Source organism: Apteryx mantelli, chromosome 2 (genome assembly GCF_036417845.1).
Source record: "Apteryx mantelli isolate bAptMan1 chromosome 2, bAptMan1.hap1, whole genome shotgun sequence".
In the NCBI taxonomy this organism is placed as follows: domain Eukaryota; kingdom Metazoa; phylum Chordata; class Aves; order Apterygiformes; family Apterygidae; genus Apteryx; species Apteryx mantelli.
This window is the reverse complement of record NC_089979.1, coordinates 65,241,991-65,265,189: the sequence shown is the minus strand read 5'-3', so window position 1 is coordinate 65,265,189 and position 23,199 is coordinate 65,241,991. Positions and strand designations below refer to the sequence as shown.

General features: G+C 38.9%; 1 protein-coding gene across 1 annotated transcript in view; it reads left to right on the top strand.

The window, feature by feature from the left end:
* MBP (myelin basic protein) overlaps positions 1 to 23,199 on the top strand; it is a 121,671-nt gene that overhangs the window by 79,141 nt on the left and 19,331 nt on the right. The window contains exon 4 of the mRNA XM_067290775.1: positions 19,152 to 19,582. Within this exon, the coding sequence (XP_067146876.1) occupies positions 19,152 to 19,582 (431 nt within the window). The remainder of the gene's footprint in view (positions 1 to 19,151; positions 19,583 to 23,199) is intronic.

The window sequence follows — 23,199 nt, the reverse complement described above, 5'->3', positions numbered from 1 at the left end:
CCTTACAGCTTCAAAGGACTGCACAAATAATGTGTTAGTTAAATGGAGAATATCCTCTCCGATCACTTCTACTGTAATCAGGAGACTTGGAGCCTTTTCTGAAGTGTAGCAGACCTGTCAGTGAAGCAGAAAAAAATGTAACCAGCATGACTTCCACTTGCAATCATCTAGTCAAACTGTAACGAATCATAAATTAGATTTGTATAAAAAAAAAATAGTTGCCAAGATAATGGTGTGGTACAGCCCCAAATCAAATTATCCTGTACCTTTTTCTCATTTTCTATATAGACTGCAACACACCACTTATACCATCAGTAGGAATTAGAGAATAATTTGACAATCACTGATTTCAACCAAGTTGTGTCAGCTAGCTGCAAAGAACATGGCCCGTAATTTTATTCCTTTCAGGCACACAGACAATATTTTCATTGTCAGTATAGAAAATCTCTCAGTTCAGAAATTGGGTGGATGTTCTTCTATTCCAAATATTAGGTCTCTCCTAATTTCTTTGTTGCTTGATGGGCCTGTCTTATTTAATGTCACAAAGAGAATTGTCAAGAGGAGGTGTGGGCAGGGAGGAGGGAGTTTGTTTCAGTAAATGCCTCTTTATGACGCTTTCTGAAAGGCAAGCAGTCAGAGCTGTAGGCTTTTGCAATTGCAAGTTTCTGTCCTAATTGTGAACTACTTAGGTTTTGTAAAAAGGAAATATCCTGTTTTGTTAATCAGAATGTGATTGCTTTCTCTTGCTTTCTTTTCTTAGACAATGCTACATCCCCTGGGGGCTGCTTCGCTGCTAGATGGGATATGCTTGAGGTTCAACCCCTCCCCAAAGCTCTCATATTTTATTTATGTAATTAGGATAGTTCGTTATATGCTAGAGGCAATTCTGCGTAAATTGGCATTGCAGATGGAAGCACGACAGAATCCTGCATTTTCCTTGTGCTCAGCAGATTGAACCCTGATTAGTTTTCTTTCAGCAGCGGTTGAAGGCTGAAGATAACAAATTAGGACTCCAAAATAAGTGCATTTGCTTTCTGAGTTTTGATGCTTGAAGACTGTCAGGGAGCAGCAGGGAGTGACCTGCCCCGCCAGGGCCAGCAGGAGGGGACCCCATGGGTGACCGCAGGACAGGGACCTCACTGGGGAGAGGCACAGCCCAACGGCTGCTGCGGTGGTGGGGGCAACTCGGCAGGGCCAGGTCAGCAACCGAGCAGCCTCATCCCAGGTTACGGCTGCCCTGCGGCAGAGCCGACCCTCATCACAGGCTGCTAAACTCCTGCAGGGTCGGGGGGAAGAGGTTGCAGGGCCTCCTGCGCGCGGGAGCCTGGCAAAGATAACCTCGGGCCGTGGTTTTTCAAACTATTCCTCACCATTACCAAAGCTAGAGTTGGATGCTTTTTTTTGTTGTTTCTTTTGCTTTTTCTTCTTCCTCTGTTGTTTTATCATCATCTCTTGATTCCAGTAGTTCGGGCTTTCAAGGGAAAAAACTGAGACACTCAGTAAACGACGAGCACAGGTCTGGTGGTACACAGGCGATTTGCTTGCTGCCCCTTCCAGTACACTGGGCCTCTCAAACCTGCGGCACCCCCTCGGCAGGCTGCGCTAGTTATCCTGGTCTCTCAGGGTAGCTAAAGTCCGTGATTCACTACCATGGGCTGCCTACAAAGCTGAGAAACTGAATCAAATTGCAAGGGCTTTATAAATAGGTTGCAGGGGTTTTTTACATTTACATATTCTCAAAGGACGGTAGATAACCTCCTGGGATAGCATGGACACAAGCAAAGCAAAACTTAACTCTGAATACGAAAGACTTCTTATTTTGCCAAATGGTCACAATTTATGGATACAGAAATGTTCTTAAAGCATTTACTTGCAAAACAACTGATCTTTTATTTTCAGAGGTAACACTAATACAGCCATTTTCAGTCTACAGAGCATTTTATACACATTCGTGAGTTGCCTGCACGGTTTCCCATGAGGTAGAAAAATGAAAGCTTCCACCTGCGAAAATTGAGGCAAAAATAGTTGTCTCTGCTCATTTCAGTAATGCGCGGAGGCTTGCGCTTTTGCAAGACAGACACATGCGCACATTTCTTGCCACATGTACGCAAATAGAGCGTCATTTAGAGCTGTGGGTTATTCAGTCTTTGGCAGGCTGCTGTACCTGGACAGTTGTCATCTGAGCATGATGTGCCTGGGGTTCACGCAGCACCGAGGCGCTTCCAGGGGTGAGTGGGGTTTGTGAGCCGTGAGTCGGCACGGTGCTGCCTGCAGCCCGTCTGCCGGGCTGGCGTACGCCAAGCAAGCCCTGCCGGTGGCCAGCAGGCAAAGTGCCCCTGTCCTTACGGGGCTGCGTATTCCCTTAGCGTATCTGGGAACACAGGGCATGTGCTCAGTTCGCGTGCACGCTGCTCTGTGATGCTCCACCTGCTGCATTGCCATTAGGCTCCTCATAAATCACTCCAGAAGCAGTGGTTTTCCTCATTATTATGCTTCCTGGGTGGATTGGGAGGAACATACCTAATTTACACTTGGTTTAAAAAAAAAAAAAAAAAGTATGTAACATTTCTCCTATGTAAAAATATTTCAGATAATATGTAGCTCTGTTTTACTGTTTACCATTTTAGTCTTCAAAACTAGTATTTCTTTAGGTAGAATGTGTTTTTACATCATATAAAAAGTGACTTTATACACACTCAAGTAGCAAAATAAATTAAAGTTTGTGGATTCTTTTTTTTTTTTTTTTTTTTTTTTTTTTTAATAGCAGTAACTCCCACGAACTGGTACAAGGCTTGGTACTGTGCAAGCAGTTTTTCACTCTTAGAATGCTGCTACTGAAAAGCAGATATTGTGTAAAGTACCATCGATCACTGCTGCTGTTTTATACAGTTTGTCACCATTGTTCTTCGTATAGCATTGAGTCACATTTAGAACTATGGTACAGCTCACAAGTGTTCAGCAGGGGGAAAAAATGATTTTTTTTTTTTAAACTCTTGTTTTTTATAATCTAATATTAATGATAGAAGACGTGTCTAATCTGGCCTCCTGTATACAGTACATGAGAACAGGTTTATTAAAATATTTAGTATAATGTGGTTTGTAATGGTGGAGTGGGATGGAGCTTCTGAAGACTTTGGATAGCTGAGGTTAGATACTAAAATACGCAGCAGTCTAAAAGCCTCTTCTGACAGATAGTTAGCTCAGAGGAAGGAATGAACTTTGATTGTGCCTCTAGATTTACTAAACAGCTTTGGGATTTCCTAATAATTTCCTGGGTATTTTCTGACTAGGAGCATACTGTATCTTACAACTTTAGCCAAAATCCAACAGAAACGCTAGGTATATGTTGTCTATATCATATCTATATGTTAATCTTTAGTTATCTGATGAGTTGCATGATTTTTGATAGCTTTTTGTCAAAGGCAGGCCGGTACTCCCACAGTGCCACGGCGCTCTTTGGACTCCCTGGATGTGCTCCGAGGCACCGTTAGCTTGTGTTTTCATCAACTGAGAATTCTGAGTCTATTACAGGATTCAGGTTTTTCCTGAGATTTGATTTATTTCTCCTAGTGTGACTTTGATTTAATCAAACTGTTTCCTTGTGAATGTGCTGTAGTGATTCCACGGAGAATTTTTTCTTCAGCTCAACAGACTTTTCTGGCTCCGTTGATGGGGATGGTACTTGACACTACCACCATTGCCTTTAACCACAATAGAAACGTTACTGCTTTTCTTTATATTAAATATGCCTCAACTTGTTTTAATATATGTATATATAACCCGCAGCTGGTCTCTGTGCATTCTGGGGAGGGGAAAAACAGGATTAAGACCCTAAAAAAAAAATTTCTTTCAAAGATAAAATAACCTGAAAAAAAAGGCAATTGGAAACTTTAAGGAATTCTTGGAGGCTGGAAGGATGTAATGGAGAAGAGCATACATGTGCATCGTCTTATTGCAATTTTTATCTAAAAAAAATATTTACAGACTGATAGCAGTTGTCAGCTTGCAGTAAGGAATCGGACCAATTAATCTTGCTCTAATAAAATAAATTTTCCTTGTGTGTGCACTTATGGGAATTCAGCAAACATAGATACTTGTGGAAGATTTTATTTTAGATGTTTTAGGCAAAACAATTATCAGATAAAAGAACTGAAGTAAATCTGCTGCTGCACTGAAGATCAGTGAAGGATTAGTAGAAAGATTGGTTTGTGAAAGCCTGTAGCATGTATTATAACCAAGTTGGTCTGGAGTATATTGGTATGCGTGAGAAGAGATTGGATATTATCTACATGTGTATGGAAAAAAGTTTGATATCAGGATAAAGTACTGTTGTATGGTGAAATGTGGGTATTATTTTTACAAGCAGAGTTGACAACAGAAGACCTTGAGATGAGCAAAAATAACATAGCAGGAAGGGAAGGCAAGGTGAGAGATGTAGAGAATTTTAATTGTTATGTTCCCTATTAGTATGCAAAAAGTAAATATAAATGTACATATAATAAGTCTGATATCCAGGTATGCTGTCCTTGCTGATAGAGTTTACAGCGTAAAAGAGATCTGACACACACTAGAGCTGTGATTATTTCTAACACAGGACAATAGCTGAGCTGTACTTATAAAGTTAAAAGTAACAAACCCCGTGACTACCTCTGTGCTAAGTTCCCATTTTTCCTTTGATCTGCTGGGGGGGGGGGGGGAATTGAGTTTTGCCTGGGCTGTGTGCTGAAAATTAACCTGGAAAGAACGTGCAGTAGGTCCATGCACCACCATTTTGTCCAGTTTAGGCATGCAGCAGGACTTGGAGCTTGCCTGCATTTTATTTTGCTTGCAGGTGGCCACATTAGCAGGTGCTAACTTCAGCTAATTGTCAGGATCTCTTCAAATTGAACCACTTATCTCATGACTTAGAAGCTGTACAGTTTTCAGTTGGCCTAAAGAGCATGCCAAACAAGGTGACTTTGGTTTGATGCATGGGCAGAGCAAATTTGTTCTTGGTGTGGAAAAGCTCATGTAAGTATACTTTTAAGAACTTTGAGATATCACACTGTGCAAATGGTACCAATATATGGTACTACTTTGTACACCTCTACTTTGATTTTGCCACCTCAGGCAATATAGAAGGCTTTGTTTTCCCTTCATGCACTACCAGAGGAGCAGCCATGGAGGAGGCATTGCAGTATGATCTTCACATCATGTTGGCGCAGCCACTTAAATTCCTCTGGAAGAGATGAGAAATGAACTGTTTCTTCTTGCAGTGCAGAAGAGACAAAGTTTCAAAATGTGATCAATCTGCACTTCCAACTGGTAGCAATAGTTAAGAGCTGATAAGATGCTTGTAGTTAGAAGGTGATCTGGCAGTGCTCTATTAGCAGAGTTGCAGAGTATTAGAGACCGTAGAGGGGTGATGGGATATTAATGGAAAACCTTATGTGAAATGACTCTAAAGGCTCCGACTTAATGTAGAGAAACGTTAATAATTCAGAGCAGAAGAAGGGTTTGAGAAACTGGAAAAGGCCCTGTGGTATTTGTTTTCAGAGTGGGAACCTGTTGAATTTAGATATGTCATGGTAACTTCTAGTACCTAAGGTACACATGTTTTTTAAGCATTTGACAGTAAAAGTTAGTAGAGGCAGCATTTTACTCTGTAACTCTGTTCACTGAGTTAAAAGTGAATATGTCTTGAGTTATAAGTGAATATGAACTTGTACTAGCTATTGACAACTGTGCCTGGAATTGAGCAGGTGGGCTTTGCAACCATACTTTGTAGGTGAATTTGGAGTTTTGTCCGGAAGTCTGCTAAAGTCTCCAGCAGTACGGTTAGGGATCAAGATTTTTGTGTAGGTGGATTTTGTGGAATTGGGATAGACTGCATGGCAGAGAGGTTCGGACAGCAGCTTTCGACATGGAGTGTAGTGAGGAGGAGGTGGGAGGAGGGACAGGCAAGTGATGTGGGAGGCAGAAAAGGGGAAAGGCTGCTTGATACAGGTGAGCAGCAGGACAGTGTGACAAATTTGAAAAGCAAATGCCGTACTTTCCTTCAAGGTGGAAAGACTTCAATCCAGACACTTTAACACTGCGGATTCTGTGATTCACCATCAATTCTACAGTATTTCCATGCTACCTTTTGTAATATGTTTCTTGATTCCCTTGCGAATGCTCAGAATTGCTTGAAGGATAAACAAGTTCATTAGCATTCAGCTCTAAATGTTTGAGTTCATGTTTCTCTTTAACCTTTTAGTCATCGAAAGAAATGCTCATCTCTCTCTCTGGTATTTTTCTTTCAAATATTTCATTCCCGGCTGTCTGCTGCTATTTTAGATTCCTTCTGTGGAATAATTTCTCTGCTGTAAGACCCTGTGCCAATTCAGTCAGTTCAGACTGTTTTAGTCCTTTGTATTTGTTGTTGCATTTGCTGGAACTTCCTGCTTGGTTTCAAGTATTCTTTATTCTGTTTTTAGGACTGCACTTGAGGCTATTATAAAGAAGATGCTGCCTGCTGTAAACCCTATGATAAATTCTGGAGATAGCATTTCCTTGTAGTGTATCTTTTTCCCAGGCAGGCAGACAGTGAAATCTAATATCAGTTGTTCAAGCATGTATTAGAATTTCCTTCTGAAAAATGGTTCTGTGGATACTAAATTTTGTTACTGAGGAAATCTTAAATTTTTATGCTGAACTAAAAAATAGTAAGAAAGCTCTGAATAGTTTACCATTGCTGTGTTATCCAAACTACCTCTATTTTTTTTAATGTGTATAGGTTATAAAAATGCGAAAGCCTTAACAAATATTTTAACAATGTCCTCCGTTAATTACATATTTTACAGTATTTTCATACCCTCTGCTTATTCTGCCATAGCAGTTAAATAAGTTCTGTCCCTAGATCTGTGCTGACGTACTTCATTATGCAGCTTCCAAACAAAGCCATTTAGACAAGCAAGATCGAGCATGATGACAAAAATCCTGTCCCTTGCTTCACAATAGTTAATAGGATACAAAGTCCTCAGGTGCTGTGTTCCTTGTCCCAATATCTGGAGAAAGATTTTCAACTGTGAGACCAACCAAATGCAGGCCAAGGGATTATGTGCTCCGGCAGCATCCTTGTCATAAATTCAGATGTGGGGGGTTTTGGTATGTGACTTTGGAAACAGCACATGGAATTTGTTTGTCAACTGAGTAACCTGGCTTTTGTGTTCCTCTTCAAAGCTCAGGATGATTGTTTTCACGGTCACCCTCTCGAAGCCCAATAATATAAATATATTTAAAAAAATTGTACTGAGTGAACATCGTCAAGCTGCCGAAAACTAAAAACTGAAACACTGAACATCCTTGAAGTAATGCATCTGTGAAGTGTTTACTGTATTTTTAAAATTTGCAGTTAGCTGCTTATCTTTTAAGCAGAATGAGGTTTTCAGGACTTAGCAGGAGCTGAGATTTGGCTATGTTGATGATAGAGAGCCACAGGAATGCATGGCGCTCTGCCTAGGATGGACAGTGGGCCAGGCGAGAGCTTATCATGGATAATAAGTTTATCATCACTTTGACGATAGTGTTTTAAGTAGAAGAAGGAAAAGCAAAGTTTAAACTTTAAGAGAATGAATCTTCTTAGACTTACACTTCCCATAGTCCATTAGTTTCCAGGATGTGAGTAGCTAGTTTTATGGTGTTTAATGGCTTTTCAAAAAGGAACTGTATGGAATTGGAAGAAAATCCTGCGCTCTTTTGCTCCTCTGTCCTTTCACCGCAGATAGAAGGTGAAAATTTGATTCCAAAGTGAAGATAATGTGAGACCAATACACTGTCTAACAGTTGTGGAATTGTCTAAATTGCAATTCTGTACAGTCAGAACAACTCTGAACATCTCTACAGTCACTTTTTGGCTTTTAAAAGATGCTGTCTATTTTTTTCATCAACTTCCATGTAGCTAGAACTTTCCTTTTGCTTTGTGTGAGCAAGGGCCTACCACAATGTAAAGTGGACTATGGGCTCATTTGTGCCTCAACATTTCAAATATTTATACAGAAATACTAGCCAATAAGTATTTCATATTCTGAATATCATTTATGGCGCTGCAGTGTCTCTTGGACTTTTCTGGAATAAGGTCTTCTACAGACTACCAGATGAAGCAGCTCCCTGCAGTGCGGATTTCATACTGACCGTGATTCTCTAGGACCAAGTGGGCTTACTGTTTAAAGCTTCAGTTTAAAATATATCAATGGTGAAAATGCAGAAAACCACAGATACAGCATGGTATGCCTGAAGTATGCATGAAGATTTCAAGCACGCTGACTAAGGCATCCTGCAAATAATGTATAGCTACCAAATACACAACATGTGTTGTGTGCTATTCTCTGTAGAACTGAGCAATAATGTCACTGTGATTTGTTTTTCCTGCTCTATATAAAGCACTTCTGGAATTTAAACTTTAAAGCGATGCTCCCAAAGCAGTAAATCAGTGCAGTATTTTGGGGGAGCTAGAGGCATGCATATTTTCTTTTTTTAACCTGTGAAGAGCTCATATGCAATACTTTATACTCTAAGTGTTTTGTTGGTTAGTTTTAGTTAGTTGGTCTTGGGAAAACTTAACACACGTGAACAGTTTTACTCTGTAGGGCTAAAGCTGTTTATATGAATAAGGGTTTATGGCCTCATGCTGTAAGTGTTTTTCCTATGATCATAATCCAGGTATTTTTCTTAAAGTTGGCGTGTTTGGTTAACATGTATTTGGTTTTAACTATTTTATTCTACAATTTATAGCTTACCACACAGAGACTTGACCTCTGATCAAGAAAAAATAGTAATGTTACTAAGCACTTTCTTCAAGCTACTGCATGATGGTTCTTAAGAGCATATATTCTGCAGCTGTTTTTTCATGCTGCTCATCATGCTCTGAATGACTTACTTTGAACCAGCTGGCTCAGTCACGGTCGTTACATCACCCGTTCCACCAAAATCTGTTCTCTGCTGATTTTAAGGCCCTGTTTCCCTATGGTGTTACAAAAGAAATCTAAATATATTATTGTTTATTCAGCAGTGGCATTGACAGAAATTGGTTATTTTTCAGAAAACCATAACTGCTAAGGAAAAATACAAAAAAAAATGTGTGTTATTGCAAAATTTGATTTAAGTACTAGTAATGTTGTTGTGCTATTAGTTTTCTTTTTTTAGACGTGGACAAGTTTTGTAACCTAACAATTGTTCAGGCTCAGTGTGACAACAGCAGAGAAGATGAATAATCAAGCAATCTGTGTTTAATACTAGTCAGTCGACAATTTTTAAAGAAAACAAATGCTAATGGTTCAACCAGGTGATTTAGTTTCTCCGCTTCAAGTACATGAAATTGTTTTTGTTACCAATGATGCCCCAGCTCACTTCACTGTGGGAGTATTCTTTCCGAGATACTTAAGATTAAAACAAACCTATATATTCTAGTAACACAAAGGAACATTTTTCTTTGAAACTGGTGGGTGGATAAAATTCTTTTGTTGAAGTTTTTTAAAAAAAACTCTCTGCGGGTTGTATGGAGAATTGCCACATGCTTCTCATAGATTCCAAATTTCTGCCATAGCAAGTCCCACTGGTTTCAGCCACAGGCTTTTTTGTTTTCTGTGCTCTTCTTTGTAACCCTAAGCAAATGGAGGCAATGCCAGAATTTCTAGAAAACAAGAGCGAGAGGCCGCAAGCCAGGCCTACGCTGCTGCATTCCTTTGCAATGGTAGGCCACCGTGTGGGCTTCCTTTCGTCTCTTCTTTGTAAATCAATGGCAGAGGGAACGAAGTGGCCAGCTGTGGAAATAGGCAGAGCACAAGGCAGCTACTGCAGTGGAGTGGCTTTATTTTAATTACAATATTCATATCAAAATTAATTTCCCCACATAGAATATTTTTAACTTTTTTGACTGATTTTATTTGCATGTTTCTGTACTTAAATATGCTCAAGCATACAACATTTCCATATAGCCATGAGGCAAATGAGAAAGTTCAGCACAGTTTTCTTTTCCCTGTGATTTGTGCCAAGTAATCCCAAATAGGTAGTTTTGTTTACATGTAGATGCTCAGTGCAGATATGTTAAGGCTTAGATAACTTGGCTGGATAGAAAACTTTTCTGAAAGGCTTCTTACAGTTGGAGTAACTGGTAATTTTTTTACAAAGATGCATCACTGAATTTCTGCAATATATATAGCCTGCACTACGTGACACCATTAGAACAGGGGAAGGGGAAGGAATTCAGCTCAGTAGAGCCACAGACAACAGGCAGCTTCCCTCCCTGCCACCAGCTAATTCCTTGCATGAGGAATCTGGTGGCAGTGTGACTTTTAAAGTTGGTTCAACAACTAAACAGGCAAACAAAATCCTCTGTTGTACCTCTGGTTTTAAGTTTCAGCATCATCTGTTATGGGACAATATGTATAGCTGGTATGTGATCACATCCATCTTTTAGCGGTGGGTCCCTGTAAATTATATGGACAAACTTAGAAAAGCAGATAAGACACATGATACTTGCTGTAAAATAACATAATTTGAGACACATTGCATATAGTTTAGTTTGTCTCAGTATAAATATCACCTTGGAAAAATTGTTGCCATGTTGAAAGAAAAGTGTGAGTATTTATTTTAAGCAGATTCTGTAGCACTCATGCAAACTGGTACTGTTTGTACAAACAATGCATAGAATAGGCCAGTACTTTAAAAATAAAATGTCTTTTTGACATATTTTTCATAATTTCTGGAAGAAAAGGAGACAGTTCAAAACTCAGCAGAAAAACATTACATTTCTTGTGGAAGAGAAAACAAATATAAATCTGATGAAGTAAAATATAAGTCCTTTCTTGTCCCCAAGCTGCAAACCCTCAACTCTTGAAACTTGTATTAGAAGACTAGGAGCAGCAAGATGAGATATAGCTGCATACAAGTTCAATATTTACAGAATATTAAAACAGAATATCAAAACCTGTAAAAACAGGTCTGTTTTTACAGAATATGGAAGGCTTTTGTTTTCTCTCATAGGCAGTCTTGTATTTTTAAATGAACTGATAGAAAATTAGACAGATGGTCCTGGTTGTGTTACCTCTTCAATTTGTTATCTACAGATAAAGGAACTAGTCTTTGAAACGGGATAAAGAAGCTAACGTTAAATATTCAGGAAGGTAGTAGTTCCCCTAGCTGAATTTTCTTGGAGGTAGGAGAGTCTTATCTAATTATTTCTTCACCTTTTTTTGCTCTAATACTGAGCTTTCGATTTTTCATTATTTTGTGGCTTGCTGTATGGAGTTGCTGGTTTTGATTGTTCTTAAGCAAATCAACAGTGGCTCTAACAGAGAATGTTTCTGCCAGACGACCTCTCCAGTATTGGTAGCCTTCAGCAGACACTACTTCACAGATAGGTTTTTCAAATTTTACTTCATCAACTCTGGGAATTATGTTTAATGTAGCTGAGGGAAGTCCTGAAAAATGGTGCATCTCAGGATTGTAATCACACCCACTCTTGTGCAGTGATGTCCATACTTAAGGAAGTGAGAAGAAACTGTTGAGTGAGCTTGGAAGCTATCTTTTTTCCCATGTCAGAACATGGACAGACACCTGTGGCAGCCAGTAGGTTTTTCATTTACTGGCCCTTGGAAAGAAGGTTGCTAATCATTTCAAGAAAGATTTTACTAAGTGTCTTAGCTAGTAAAACAACCAGTTATGAAGTCATGCCAAAGTATGTCAGATATTCCAGGGTTTTTGCAGATCTGGAATACATTTCAAATTACTCTCAGAACCAAAGTGAGAGGAACTACACTTTTTTCCTTTTTTTTTTTTTTTTTTTTCCCTTAGTGTTGTAATTAGTATCTATTCTTGGCAGCTTATGAAAGAATTCCTGGGTGTCATTCTCCTGTGCAATTTGATTTTTTTTTTTTTCCTACAGCTTAGCTTTCTACTTCATATATCTTTTTCAGTACAGATAACACCTCCTATTCTGCTTGAGTGAATGCAGTACTTATTTCCTTCAAAATACAAACATAAACAATGTGGACATACAGTTGCGCTTTTCTCCTGCTAAACTTGCAAAGACAGGTACTTGCATAATAGGATGTGAACTAGCACTTCCCCCATGGCTTCCCCCTGCCCCCCCTCCCAACATTTTTTATATTTTTGTGCTGCAAGGAGGCTTCTGCTTTTCTGCAACAGCAAGGCTCCAGTGGAAGAGGGCCAGGGAGGCATGGAGAGCTGAGATGTTTTATGAGGCAGAAAGCGACCGTGCTAACACTTAGATATTAGGGAAGATTAATAGATGATATTTGATTTGTCAGTTTTGATTCTAGCAGTGGCTCCAAGATGACATAATATTGCATGCATAGAACAGCTAAAACATGGTGTTCCATAAACCATCAAGCACCCAGGGGAAAGCAACATTTGTCAGGTGCTTTTCCTTGTGAAATTTTAAATGAAAATTTCATTCCTCATGGCCACAGCAATGCAATCAAAATGTCAACTCTAAAAATGTGTTGTGCCTTTATCAACACTAGTAAAATTCTTTTCAGGAGGCTCCTCCAATGATCTCTACTAACACAAGATGTAGCACAGAATTAAACCTGGTCTTTTATTGAACTTAGCTCAATGGAAGTAAATAAGTCTTTGCTAGTAACACAAATAGTTATGAACCTATACTGGGTAAGGGTTTTTCTTTTGCACTCCTTATTCTGTTTTTAGTACTATAGCTATATTATAAGGAAAAACCTGCCAAATTGGACCCATTATTCACCGCTTCATCAGATCAATATAGAACTGTGTTAGACTGACTGATAGAATGGAAAATTGGCTCCTTCATCACTTTTTGTTTGTCTGTTCAGATCCTTATATGCTTTATAGTATCTAATGTATACAGTAAAGGAGGAAAGTCAGAGGAGGGCATCTTACGCTTAGCAGAAGGTTCCTTATTTTTGTGGAGGTTTGGTCTACAGGCTGACCTGACGAGCCCACAGGGAAAGCCGAGTCTCCTGTGCAGGCAAGCATTCCTCCGGTGCTACAAAGCTATGTTGAAACTATAGAGAGATCTTTATTTGAGGGCCTGATGCAACCAGCTAGCATGATACTGTCTACAGCCAACTAAACCTCACTTTGGAAATAATGTAAGGCTTATGATATCTTATTAAAATATACTGGCTACACATAGAATTCAAGGTACATTCAACTTATTGTAAGATATGGGTATCTAAAAAGTAATTTGCAAACATTATTCAGAAGTACGGCATGTTAAAAACAGCACAGGCATTGATATCAAAGTTTGAAAAGGAAACAATTCTTGAATTATAAAAGACCTGAGCCATTTTATTCTGTCCTTATGCTGAATATTTCAAATGTTTCTAACTTAATTTTATCCTCAAAATTTACCTTTGGATGGAATCTTTTTCTCAAAAGTGGTAAGCTTTGGCTGGGATGGAGGTAGGCAAGACGGCTGCAATGGAAGTGGTCTCTTGACTAACAGTAGGAGAGTTACACTCATGTGAAGTTGTGTCATGAGGCATACTGGCATTTTTCTCTGCATTCATTTGGTTAGGAAATGGGAAAATATTTGAGTCATGGCTGAATGCACCAGCAGATCAAGTCTAGTTGTTGTCAGAGAGCTATGACCAACTGTTTGTTTGGAATAGATTGCATGCAACATATTTACAAAACAGATTTTTTTTTAAATTGATTTTCTACAATTTGACAGGCATCAGACAAAAACAGTAATTAGATCTGTGAAGTAAAATGTCTGATGGCATATTGCCTTCTAACCACATTAGTGAAGTTAGGCTGAGAGCCAGTTTTTGTTTGTAGTATTTTAGTACAACGAAGATGATAAATCCAGTTTTGCAGCTTAAATTTAACGACGCAAACATAATTCTTTTCTCCCTCTCCCAAATATTTATTTAGTGAAGCCTAAATGCTACAGACACTCCTCCATTCTGCTGTGCGTTGCACTGCAGCAAAGCCCAAAACTCGGAGCTAGTTTGTACCTGGTTCTTTCATGCGTACTCACAGGAGGAAGTAAAACCTCCTCAAGAAGTTCGATCGGTAACTCCTGTATTTGCTTAAACTCCTCAGAAAGCGACTAAGGGATCTGCAGCCTTGTTGGCCGAACCTTACACTGCACCAGTTACTGGTCTGCACCCCTGCTCTATCTCCCTTTCTCCAAGCACACTGGTTGGGTTGGCGGGTGCTCGCCCTGCACGCTGAGGCATTGGCTGGGGCAGCACTCCTCTGCGCCGTCTCCAGTGGAGAGCTCTGGCTAGAAGCCACCCCTGACCTTGTTATTTCTGCCGGATGACCTACACCAGTCCACAGCATAAAGAGTTATTGCTGCACTTGCCTTTGATACTTGAGGCTGCTGAGCAGCAGACAGGTGAATCCTATTTCCAAGGAAATTAAGGGTTGAATTGGCCTGGTTTTTATTTGATCCTGGCTTTCATAGTATATCATTGTGTGTAATTATTGCTTCGTGTTCAGACTCCTCGTTTACCTGCATGCACAAAGCTCCATTGCCTCAGCTACTCAAGAACTTTAGAGTTTGAAGAGAAGTGTGTGATATTGGAGGAAAAAATAAAATTATGTGACTTCATGATAGTATTTGAAACCGCAATTGAAGTAGGGCCCCCTGTGGTGCTTCATGCTGTACTTGCTGCAAAGTAATTCCTTAAGTTCCTTCTTCTAAAAGACTTAACTGTCTAAAAAGAAAAGACAAAATGCTGAGAAACACTATTATCTTAAAGCAGTTTGAACCCAGTGAACCTCAACTGCAGCCCATGTATAGTGATCATAGACTTGCTTTTTCTATCCTTTCATTCTTTCCAAATGTCTTGATATTACAAGGAGCGTTACTAAAAGCCCCATTTTCCAGAACAGTATTTTTTCAGCCTCTTAAAGTAATGCAAGGCAGACTATTACTACGACACTGCATGTACAGCTTACTATTACAGCTTACTGAAGATATTGAAATCTTAGGTGTTACGAAGCCTGTGCAATTTTTAGGTGTAAAGCATAACCTCCTGATGTTCAGATGACTGAATACAGGTAAGTCGGTGCAAAATCCCAGATGTTTTACTTTAATAATATTTTAGCGTCAGCATTTCAGTAACGTACTGAAATGCAGTTGCATCAGAATTATCAGAACTGTGCTGCATTATATTTGACTGCCCGATTGGCTCATCATAGAAGGGATAGGATTAGAGAAATTCATCATGTTAAATAGTAAGGGACAAATACCTGTCTATTTCATACGCTGAAGAGCATCACTTATATATATCACTTAGAAAATGAAAATAAAATGTTGATCTAAAAGGTCCCTAAAATTGAGACAATTTTTTTTTCATGTTCATATCCTGAGAAAAAAGGGACAACAAAAAGGAAATTAGTAATCAGTAACAGCCACCTATAGTTACTGTACAGTGTATTAAAATATTTGTAGTCTTAAAAATTTAGTTAACCTACTTCTGGTGTTTATAACTAAGGAAATAGTACCTAATCATTAGGATTTCAGACAAATATTTAAGCTGCTACCATATATCATTACAGTTAATATTTGCAGTATGCTGTGACTGTTGAACTAAGTTTTTCTTGAGAATCCAAACTAAAGGAATACACTTCAGGTTTTATCAACTGTTTTCCTCATTTACTTCAGAACATTTGTAGAGGAAGCAGCCATAAGAATGGGAGCTTTGGTGTAGAAGAATTACAAGTAGCTGCAAGAAAGCAAGACTAGAAAGGGGTGGAGGCAGATTTAAAAAAAAAAAAATGTAATCCCATGTTAAAAAAAAAAACTTTTTTTTTTTTTTTTTTTTTTTTTTTTACTTAAAATGTTAGAACGCATAGCAGACAACCTGGAAAGAGGTGTTTGAGCTATATGGAAGAAGACTACAGACTTGTATACACACAAGGAGGGAAAACCGTAGAGCAGCTCTACCAAGTGACCCAAAAGGGAGCATATTTCTTTCCAAGGGATCTCCGTCAGAGATTGTGTGTTGTATAAAACAGATCTCCACGAGTCTTGACAGCAGTTACAGTTTGAACCACTGGTCCCAGCTAATTTGAGGCTTATATAAGAGCTTTATTTTGCTTCTCGAGGAATAGGGTAAACTATTAATGTCAAACTGAGCACTAAGACAAAGGGGTTTGAGAAGTATATCGATGTGGCCTAACCCCTCTTAAGGGCAACAGTGGTTGGTTTTAATCCCGATTAAAAGCACTTTTACGATTTCCATAAATTTTTGTCTCATTAACAGACTGTTCCAACATTTTGGTCTGCCTTTATTCCTTCTTTTTGGGAGTGACTGTGGATGCAGGGAACAAATGGCTCGTTCACTCCGTGACCGACATGCACAGGGAAGTCTGTGCCAGCAGCAGGCTCGAGAGCAGCGGGAAGGTGGCATTGCCCCCAGGAGCGCTCCTTGCGCTTGGCTGAACCCCCGCTTGGCACGTGGCTCCCTTGCGCAGCTTCCAAAGACTTTATTCACTTAACTGTAAACAGACAAGTATACACTATAATAGCCTTCTGATAATGCCTATGGCAATGTGTTCTGCTGTACTTATACTTAACATTGACCCATTTTACAAGAGGATTTAAAAAAAAATGCCTGAAGCCCTCTTCTTTGCTGGGCAGCGACTGATGCACTGCGGGAAGGGTGACTCTTTCGAAGCAAAGCTTCATCTAGCAAGGAGAAATCAAAAAGGGAATCACTGTCATAGGCACTAGACTCATAACAGGCTATTCCTTTAAAATAAGAAATCAAAATATTTGTTTCTAAATGAACAAACATGTTTACATGACCTATTCTGGGTATTTTTAAGGCATTATTAAAATCATCTGTTTCTCAAAATGCACACAAAGACTTTGATTAGTTAGCTCAAATATGAACCATGTTTCTCTGCTATATATTTTTAAAAACTAGAGAAGACAGTGCAGAAAATTTGGAGAAAAACTTAAATGCATGCTTTCTTTACTAAAATAGAGCATACACAAAAGATTTATACTTAAGCTCACTGCGTATGCATTGGGAGAAGCTACTTTTGTGGCACAAATACCCTTCTTTGTTGCTTACAAATAACCGTATTCAGTGACACAAAGCTCAACTGTTGTAAAAAAATATTAGTATGCAGATGCTCTGGTGTTTTGTTAATGCATTTAATTAAATACAATAGCTCTTTTGTTTTATTTTTTTTTCTCTCCTTGAATGAATTTCTATTATGGTATAGAATCTAGGCTTATAGCTTCTGTTTAAAAAGTTTTGCAGTTTCAGAAAGTGCCATGTATCAATGTTACTTTCTATTTCATTCTTTCAAGAAAACCGTTTGGGAGATTTAATAGTTTCTACTAAGTTTGAAAGCACCTTTTTTTTTTTCCCTTCCTTTTTTTTTTCTCTCTCCCCAGGAAAACCAAAAATCCCAAAGTTGTCAGCAAAAACTTTCATTTTCCCAATTGATGTGGTCTTAAGTGACAATTAGCAGTGGTTAAATAGAATTGTATTCCTGAAAAATACATTCAAACTTTTTAACTAAAGAGAATTTTCTTGAAGTTTATCATCTAGGTAGTGCTTGAAGTTGCACAATTGAATTGCATGCTATCTTTTTATATGAAAAGCTGTACAGAATTGTAGCTGATTGACTGACTACAACAAATTGTAACCTGACAAACACTAGGTACATATCTGCAGAAACCATTATTGCTGTCTTGTGTGGCTATCCATAAAATTATTTCAGAATAATTCTAAGCCTAAATGAGAAAAGGTTTCTTTAATGCCGTATGTGGGTGGGAAAAGCAATACAAAATGACTGTCATAAAGTCAGAAACTGCTCTGGTGAATCAGCAAAGTGCTTGAGCCCCAAGTACTTTGAAAACCTAACATTACCAGGTCCTACCCTTTCATGGCAACAAGGACCAAATCAAATTGGGATTTAATAAGGTATTCAGAAGACACTGAAGGTAATATGTGACTGACTACCTTATCTCTGTAACATCAAGTCCTGTTAACTCTAAAAGAAATTTTATCTTGTCTGACATGGGGTGAGTGTGAGAAGTGTCTAATTTGACGCTTGCTTTTCAAGCAGGAGACTACTGAGTGCTTTTGTGGTGCTCGTTGTAGGTAAGACATATTCCTCAGTTTTCTTTGAAGTTGCTCATAAGTATAGAGACGGTTAACTACTGCTTAAAGAAGGAGCTACTACATGTTTAGGTTTAAATGTGCTATAAATCTTTTTTTTTCGGGTAGAAAAAAATGTAGAACTTGCATTCTACATTAGAACACAAATGTAGAAAAGTCAGCAAACATTTCACTCATACCAACAAGGTCTGCGTTGGTGCCTTTCTTGGCTGAGGGCTCATCTGTTTCTGAGAATTTTTTTTTTTTTTTCCTTCTTACAAGTCTTCCATGATAAATCAGAGTTTTGCACCAGGCCTTCAGGATCAGAACTAGGACACTGTACGTAGAATTTGGAGACCATCCATGAGGAAAACTTTTGTGTGAGGCCAGGCAGAGATTTCGGTTATTATTCTCCACTTCTTTTTTTTAAATGAGGACAATTTAAGTAGTTTTTTTTTTTTTAAAAAAAAGGCCCAACAACCTCATTAAACCTTTTTTGATTGTTGATTCAAGCTAGAATGAGGAATTCCAAATTGGGACAAAACACTCAGGTACAAAAGCTCCAATGTTATGGAGAGAAAATGTGCAGTTGAAAAGGCACAGTCCTTCAACATCATTTTTTTTTCCCCCCATTTTGAGGGTGGGGGGAAAAAAAGCACAGTTGAGTTCTGTTTTTCAAGGGAAAGTACTGGAATTTTAGTTGTCCACACATTGTAACTGAAAGCCTTATCATCAGGAAGCCTTCTGCATAAATAAAATGAATCTCAACTGTGCTTCTAATAAACTGTATTAATCTATTTTGGAAATATTTCCAATTTAAAAAAACACCTAGAAGGACAGCGAACTTTTTTGTGAGAACATCATCATCGTTTCAGCCCCAAGATAGCTTAATGTTCTTGAAGGCTGTCAGGGGCGAGAACATAGTTTCATTACAGCCGCACATATTACGGGGTTTGTATGAAATGACTAACTCAAGGCAAGGGAAAGAAAGCAGCATTGTTGCAGGGCTCTGTTTGTCACAGGCCTGTATTCATATCTCATCCTTGTTGTTTGCAGGAGAGGCAGATGTGAACCAGAACAATGGGACCTCCACGGCGAGCCCAGCGGTGACAGACCCCAAAGGCACAGCAGACCCGAAGAATGCCTGGCACGAGGCCAACCCAGCTGACACGACCGGTCGCCCCCACTTGATCCGCCTCTTTTCCCGAGATGCCCCAGGGAGAGAGGACAACACCTTCAAAGATCGGCCTTCCGAGTCAGACGAGCTACAGACCATCCAAGAGGACAGTGCAGCAGCTTCAGAGAACTCGGATTTGATGGCTTCACAAAAACGCTCCTCTTTCCGGCACGGATCAAAAATGGCCTCTGCGAGCACTACAGACCACGCCAGGCATGGATCGCCAAGGCACAGAGACTCGGGTCTACTTGACTCGCTGGGCAGATTCTTTGGAGGTGAAAGACACGTTCCCCGGAGGGGCTCAGGCAAGGTGAGCTCTGAGGAATAGAGAACTGCACAGCTACAGCAAAATAAAGTACAATTAAAAAGGAAGGGTGGGACTAAAAGCAAGGTGTAACTACTATAATGCAAGAGTTGACTTAGCCAGCAGGAGGGTGCTTGCAGTTGTGTAATTTAATCCTTGGCTTTAATCTGAAAACAAAAAAAGCACAGATCTGGGAAACATGATGAGCTATTTCTGGGTAGTAACAAGGAGTATCAGAAATCCAGGTGGCTCTAGAAACATTACTGATGGGCATTTTTATGAACATTTAATGAGGTGCATTATATGCAGTTGTATGCTGTGCCATTTAGAGAAACTTCAGTCTGCTTTTGTGTTGTTTTTAAACATTTGCAAAACTGAACTGAATGAAAGCACTAAATGCAAGACAATCTCTAGCTGGTTTGGCACTAACTGAGGAACAGACTTGGAAATAGATATTAGAAAAGTAAAAAGAACTGCGGCCAGATTCTGTATTCTCAGGCTGCTTGCACAACAGCATGTTTTAAGGTCAGCTGAAAGCACTGCGGAGGAGATGAATTAACGGATATTATCCTGAATCCCAGGTATACAAGATAGCCCAGCTGTTTTATTCTGGTGGGAAATGAAGACTTATTTCAAAACATTTCATATTAGAAATTGCATAGCAAAACACCTTCTTCGTTATGAATTTAAAAAAGGTGTCAGTAAAAGGATACTTGTATTCTTTCGTGTTCCAGGATTGACCTGCATCCTTTGGTAAGGATGCAGATAACATGTTCACTTTTGAGCAGCAAAATTTAAAATGTTCTTTGCAACCTTTGCCATATAAATGATAAGTCAAGTCTTGTGTTTGTGTGTTCATATGCTACATAAGCATTTGAATGGAACTACCCTTGTAAGGCTGTAAAAACTTTATTTAAACGCGGTTTGATGTGGTTGCTCAAATTTTGTGTGTTGCAAAAAGCAATGCTCATACTTGCTGGCTGGGCCCAAACTGTTCAATAATCTGTGACAACCTTTGCTGCTTGCTCAACAGTTCTAACCTGTGATGCTGCCGGGGATGGGTTAGTACTTGCAGCCTTCCCAAATGAGCAATCTCGGGTGTTGCATTGGAACATTGTGCCACGACTGTGGTTTAAAGCTGTTTGACTTGCGCTGAGCTGAGGTTTGCAGGGTGGCACTGTACCTCACAGCTCTGCACTTGGAAGCACAACTTGCCCCGCAGTCCTGCCCCAAAGGGTGGTTGTAATGCCTAGAAGAGCACTGGCTGAAAAATGCTCTAGAACCTTCAAACCACAACTATAGAAGCATCTCACACTTGTTACCCAATAATAAGCCAGCTGTATATTTAATCTTTGTTTCTCCCATTTACAAACTGGGGACAACAATGCTCATTGCAAACACCGAGCAGTTGCACAGACGTTTCTGTAAGTATGTAATGTTCGTATATAGCTAAAACATGCAGCAAGTAGCTGCTGTGAGAATAAAGAAAAACACTTTTCTTACTATTGTTGCAAATATCACGGACTGTTCCTAACAGTGCTGTACTCTGGAAGCTGGTTGGCTAGCTCAACTCTTGCTATTTTATTTATATACTATATTCCTCAACAAAAAATATACACCAAGGAACTGATACCAAAAATTCAGATTCTGCATACAGAATAGACAGAGGTATGTACATTCTTGCTTAGCAATAAAAAACAAACAAAACCACATTTTAGTAGGCTGACTAAAAATGGTAGCAAGTTGTACAAATTTCTGTATTTTATCCTTTGGTGTGAACATGATCTCTATGATTTTCTACAGATCTCTGCATAATCATGTACTAGAGGACAAAAATACCATCTGTCTTAACTCTGTTGCTGTTCAGCAAACTGTTATTTTGAGGCACTTAAATGTCTACAAAACAGTACAGAATTACGGACAATTCTAACAACGGTTTTTTACTTGGCAAAAGCAATTTTTTTAGAAGGCCTGCTTTTAATGTTACAAAGTCCTGACTTGCAGATTTCAGATGAGTTTTGTTGTCCTGGCAGAAGTCAGTCACGTTAGCACTGACTTGCAGTGCCAAAGCATCTCTGTCGCTGTTTCCCACAACAAAAAAGTTGATGATACACAAAAATTTGTCCTAGGAACCTATTATAGGAGAGTTTTAGTGTTGAAAATACTGAACAAGTGCCACAGACAGTGGTTTCGGCTGTTATTTATTTTAGCCTTTGAATCAATGCCTTTTGGTTTCTTGTATCAAGGAAGGCTTGTGGTGTCATTTATTTATACATGTGTATAAAGAGGAAGTCTAGATGGCTAATAGTCTTATTTGTACTTAAAACCTAAATAGTTGTCGTTTGCTGAATTTTGTAGTGTGTGAGCGAAAGAACATGCTGAAGGTATTCATGGAATAGCTGAAAAAGAATAAAAAGTCCCTTGGCAGTTTTCCAAACTCCACCAAGGAAATAGGTCTTTGGTAAATAAGATACCATAAAAAGCACCTTAAAGAATGAATTTAAGGGTTGAAATAGGAAAGTTCTTGTGGCTGTACTGTTTGTTTGTTTGTACTTGTCTGTGGTTAAGTTTTGAGGCATTTTTAAAGCAATGCTGCAGCTGCCTTTCTTGCGGTCTTTTCCTCTTTCAACCAACCCATGCCCCAGTAGGAACATATATCTGAACTACCCACACCACCAAGCACGGGAATGCGAGGACAACACTTGCTCTTTGTACGTGTTTAGGGCTGACATTCAAACAAAACACATTATAAATTCTGTGTGGAGGCATTTTCCTCTTGCAGGCGTGGCTGAGAACTACATTAATGAATAATACGTGCTATTGTGTAAGGAAAGGTGGGATACGAACAAAGAAACAACTGTTCTGTGGCCTCCTCTCCCATGGAGCAGGTTCTCCCTTATCTTGGAATCTTGAAGTTAAATTCAGAGTGTGGGGGAGGCCCATGGGAGTAAATAAAAATAGAAGTACTGGAATGTACAGAAACATTTTCTCCTCTAAGGGGCAGCAAATGCATTTGCCATTATCCCCTCCATCTCTGCCCCATGAAGATTTGATAACTGAAATGCAATCAAAAGCAGCTTGAATTTTGTACTTTTAAGATTTTTTTTTTAAGGTAGAATATGCCAGACAAAGCTGCTATTGCACATAGCTTAGTTTTAATTGTATTAAAGAAGATTAAAAAGGGTGACAAAAAAACTGTGGTACAGACTTTTAAAAAGCATTCCTAATGCAACACAGTAGTGTAATTACAAATTATTTCCTCTCTAATCTTTATGGAGTATTTATCTAAACAATTGTAAAGAGTATAAGGAAGCTTCTGTTAAAATGATTGCATCTCTGTGCCTCCTAGGTACTAGTCTGTATTCAACTTCAGTATGTACTGAGTGCTGTTTTGTTTCCTTTTTGAGAAGGCCTGCAACTAAATTAGTTGTTTATGCTTCTGCAATTCTGTTGCTTATGAATTTTTTTCTACTAAAGTTTGGATTGTGAAACAAGAATTTTTATGTCCGGATTTAACATTAGGCATTAACTTACTAAACTTAAACTACATTTGTGTGATAAATCCAACAACCAGAGTATTGTGAATGGCAAAAGTAATAGGTCAGGGCCTAACTTGCTGAAAG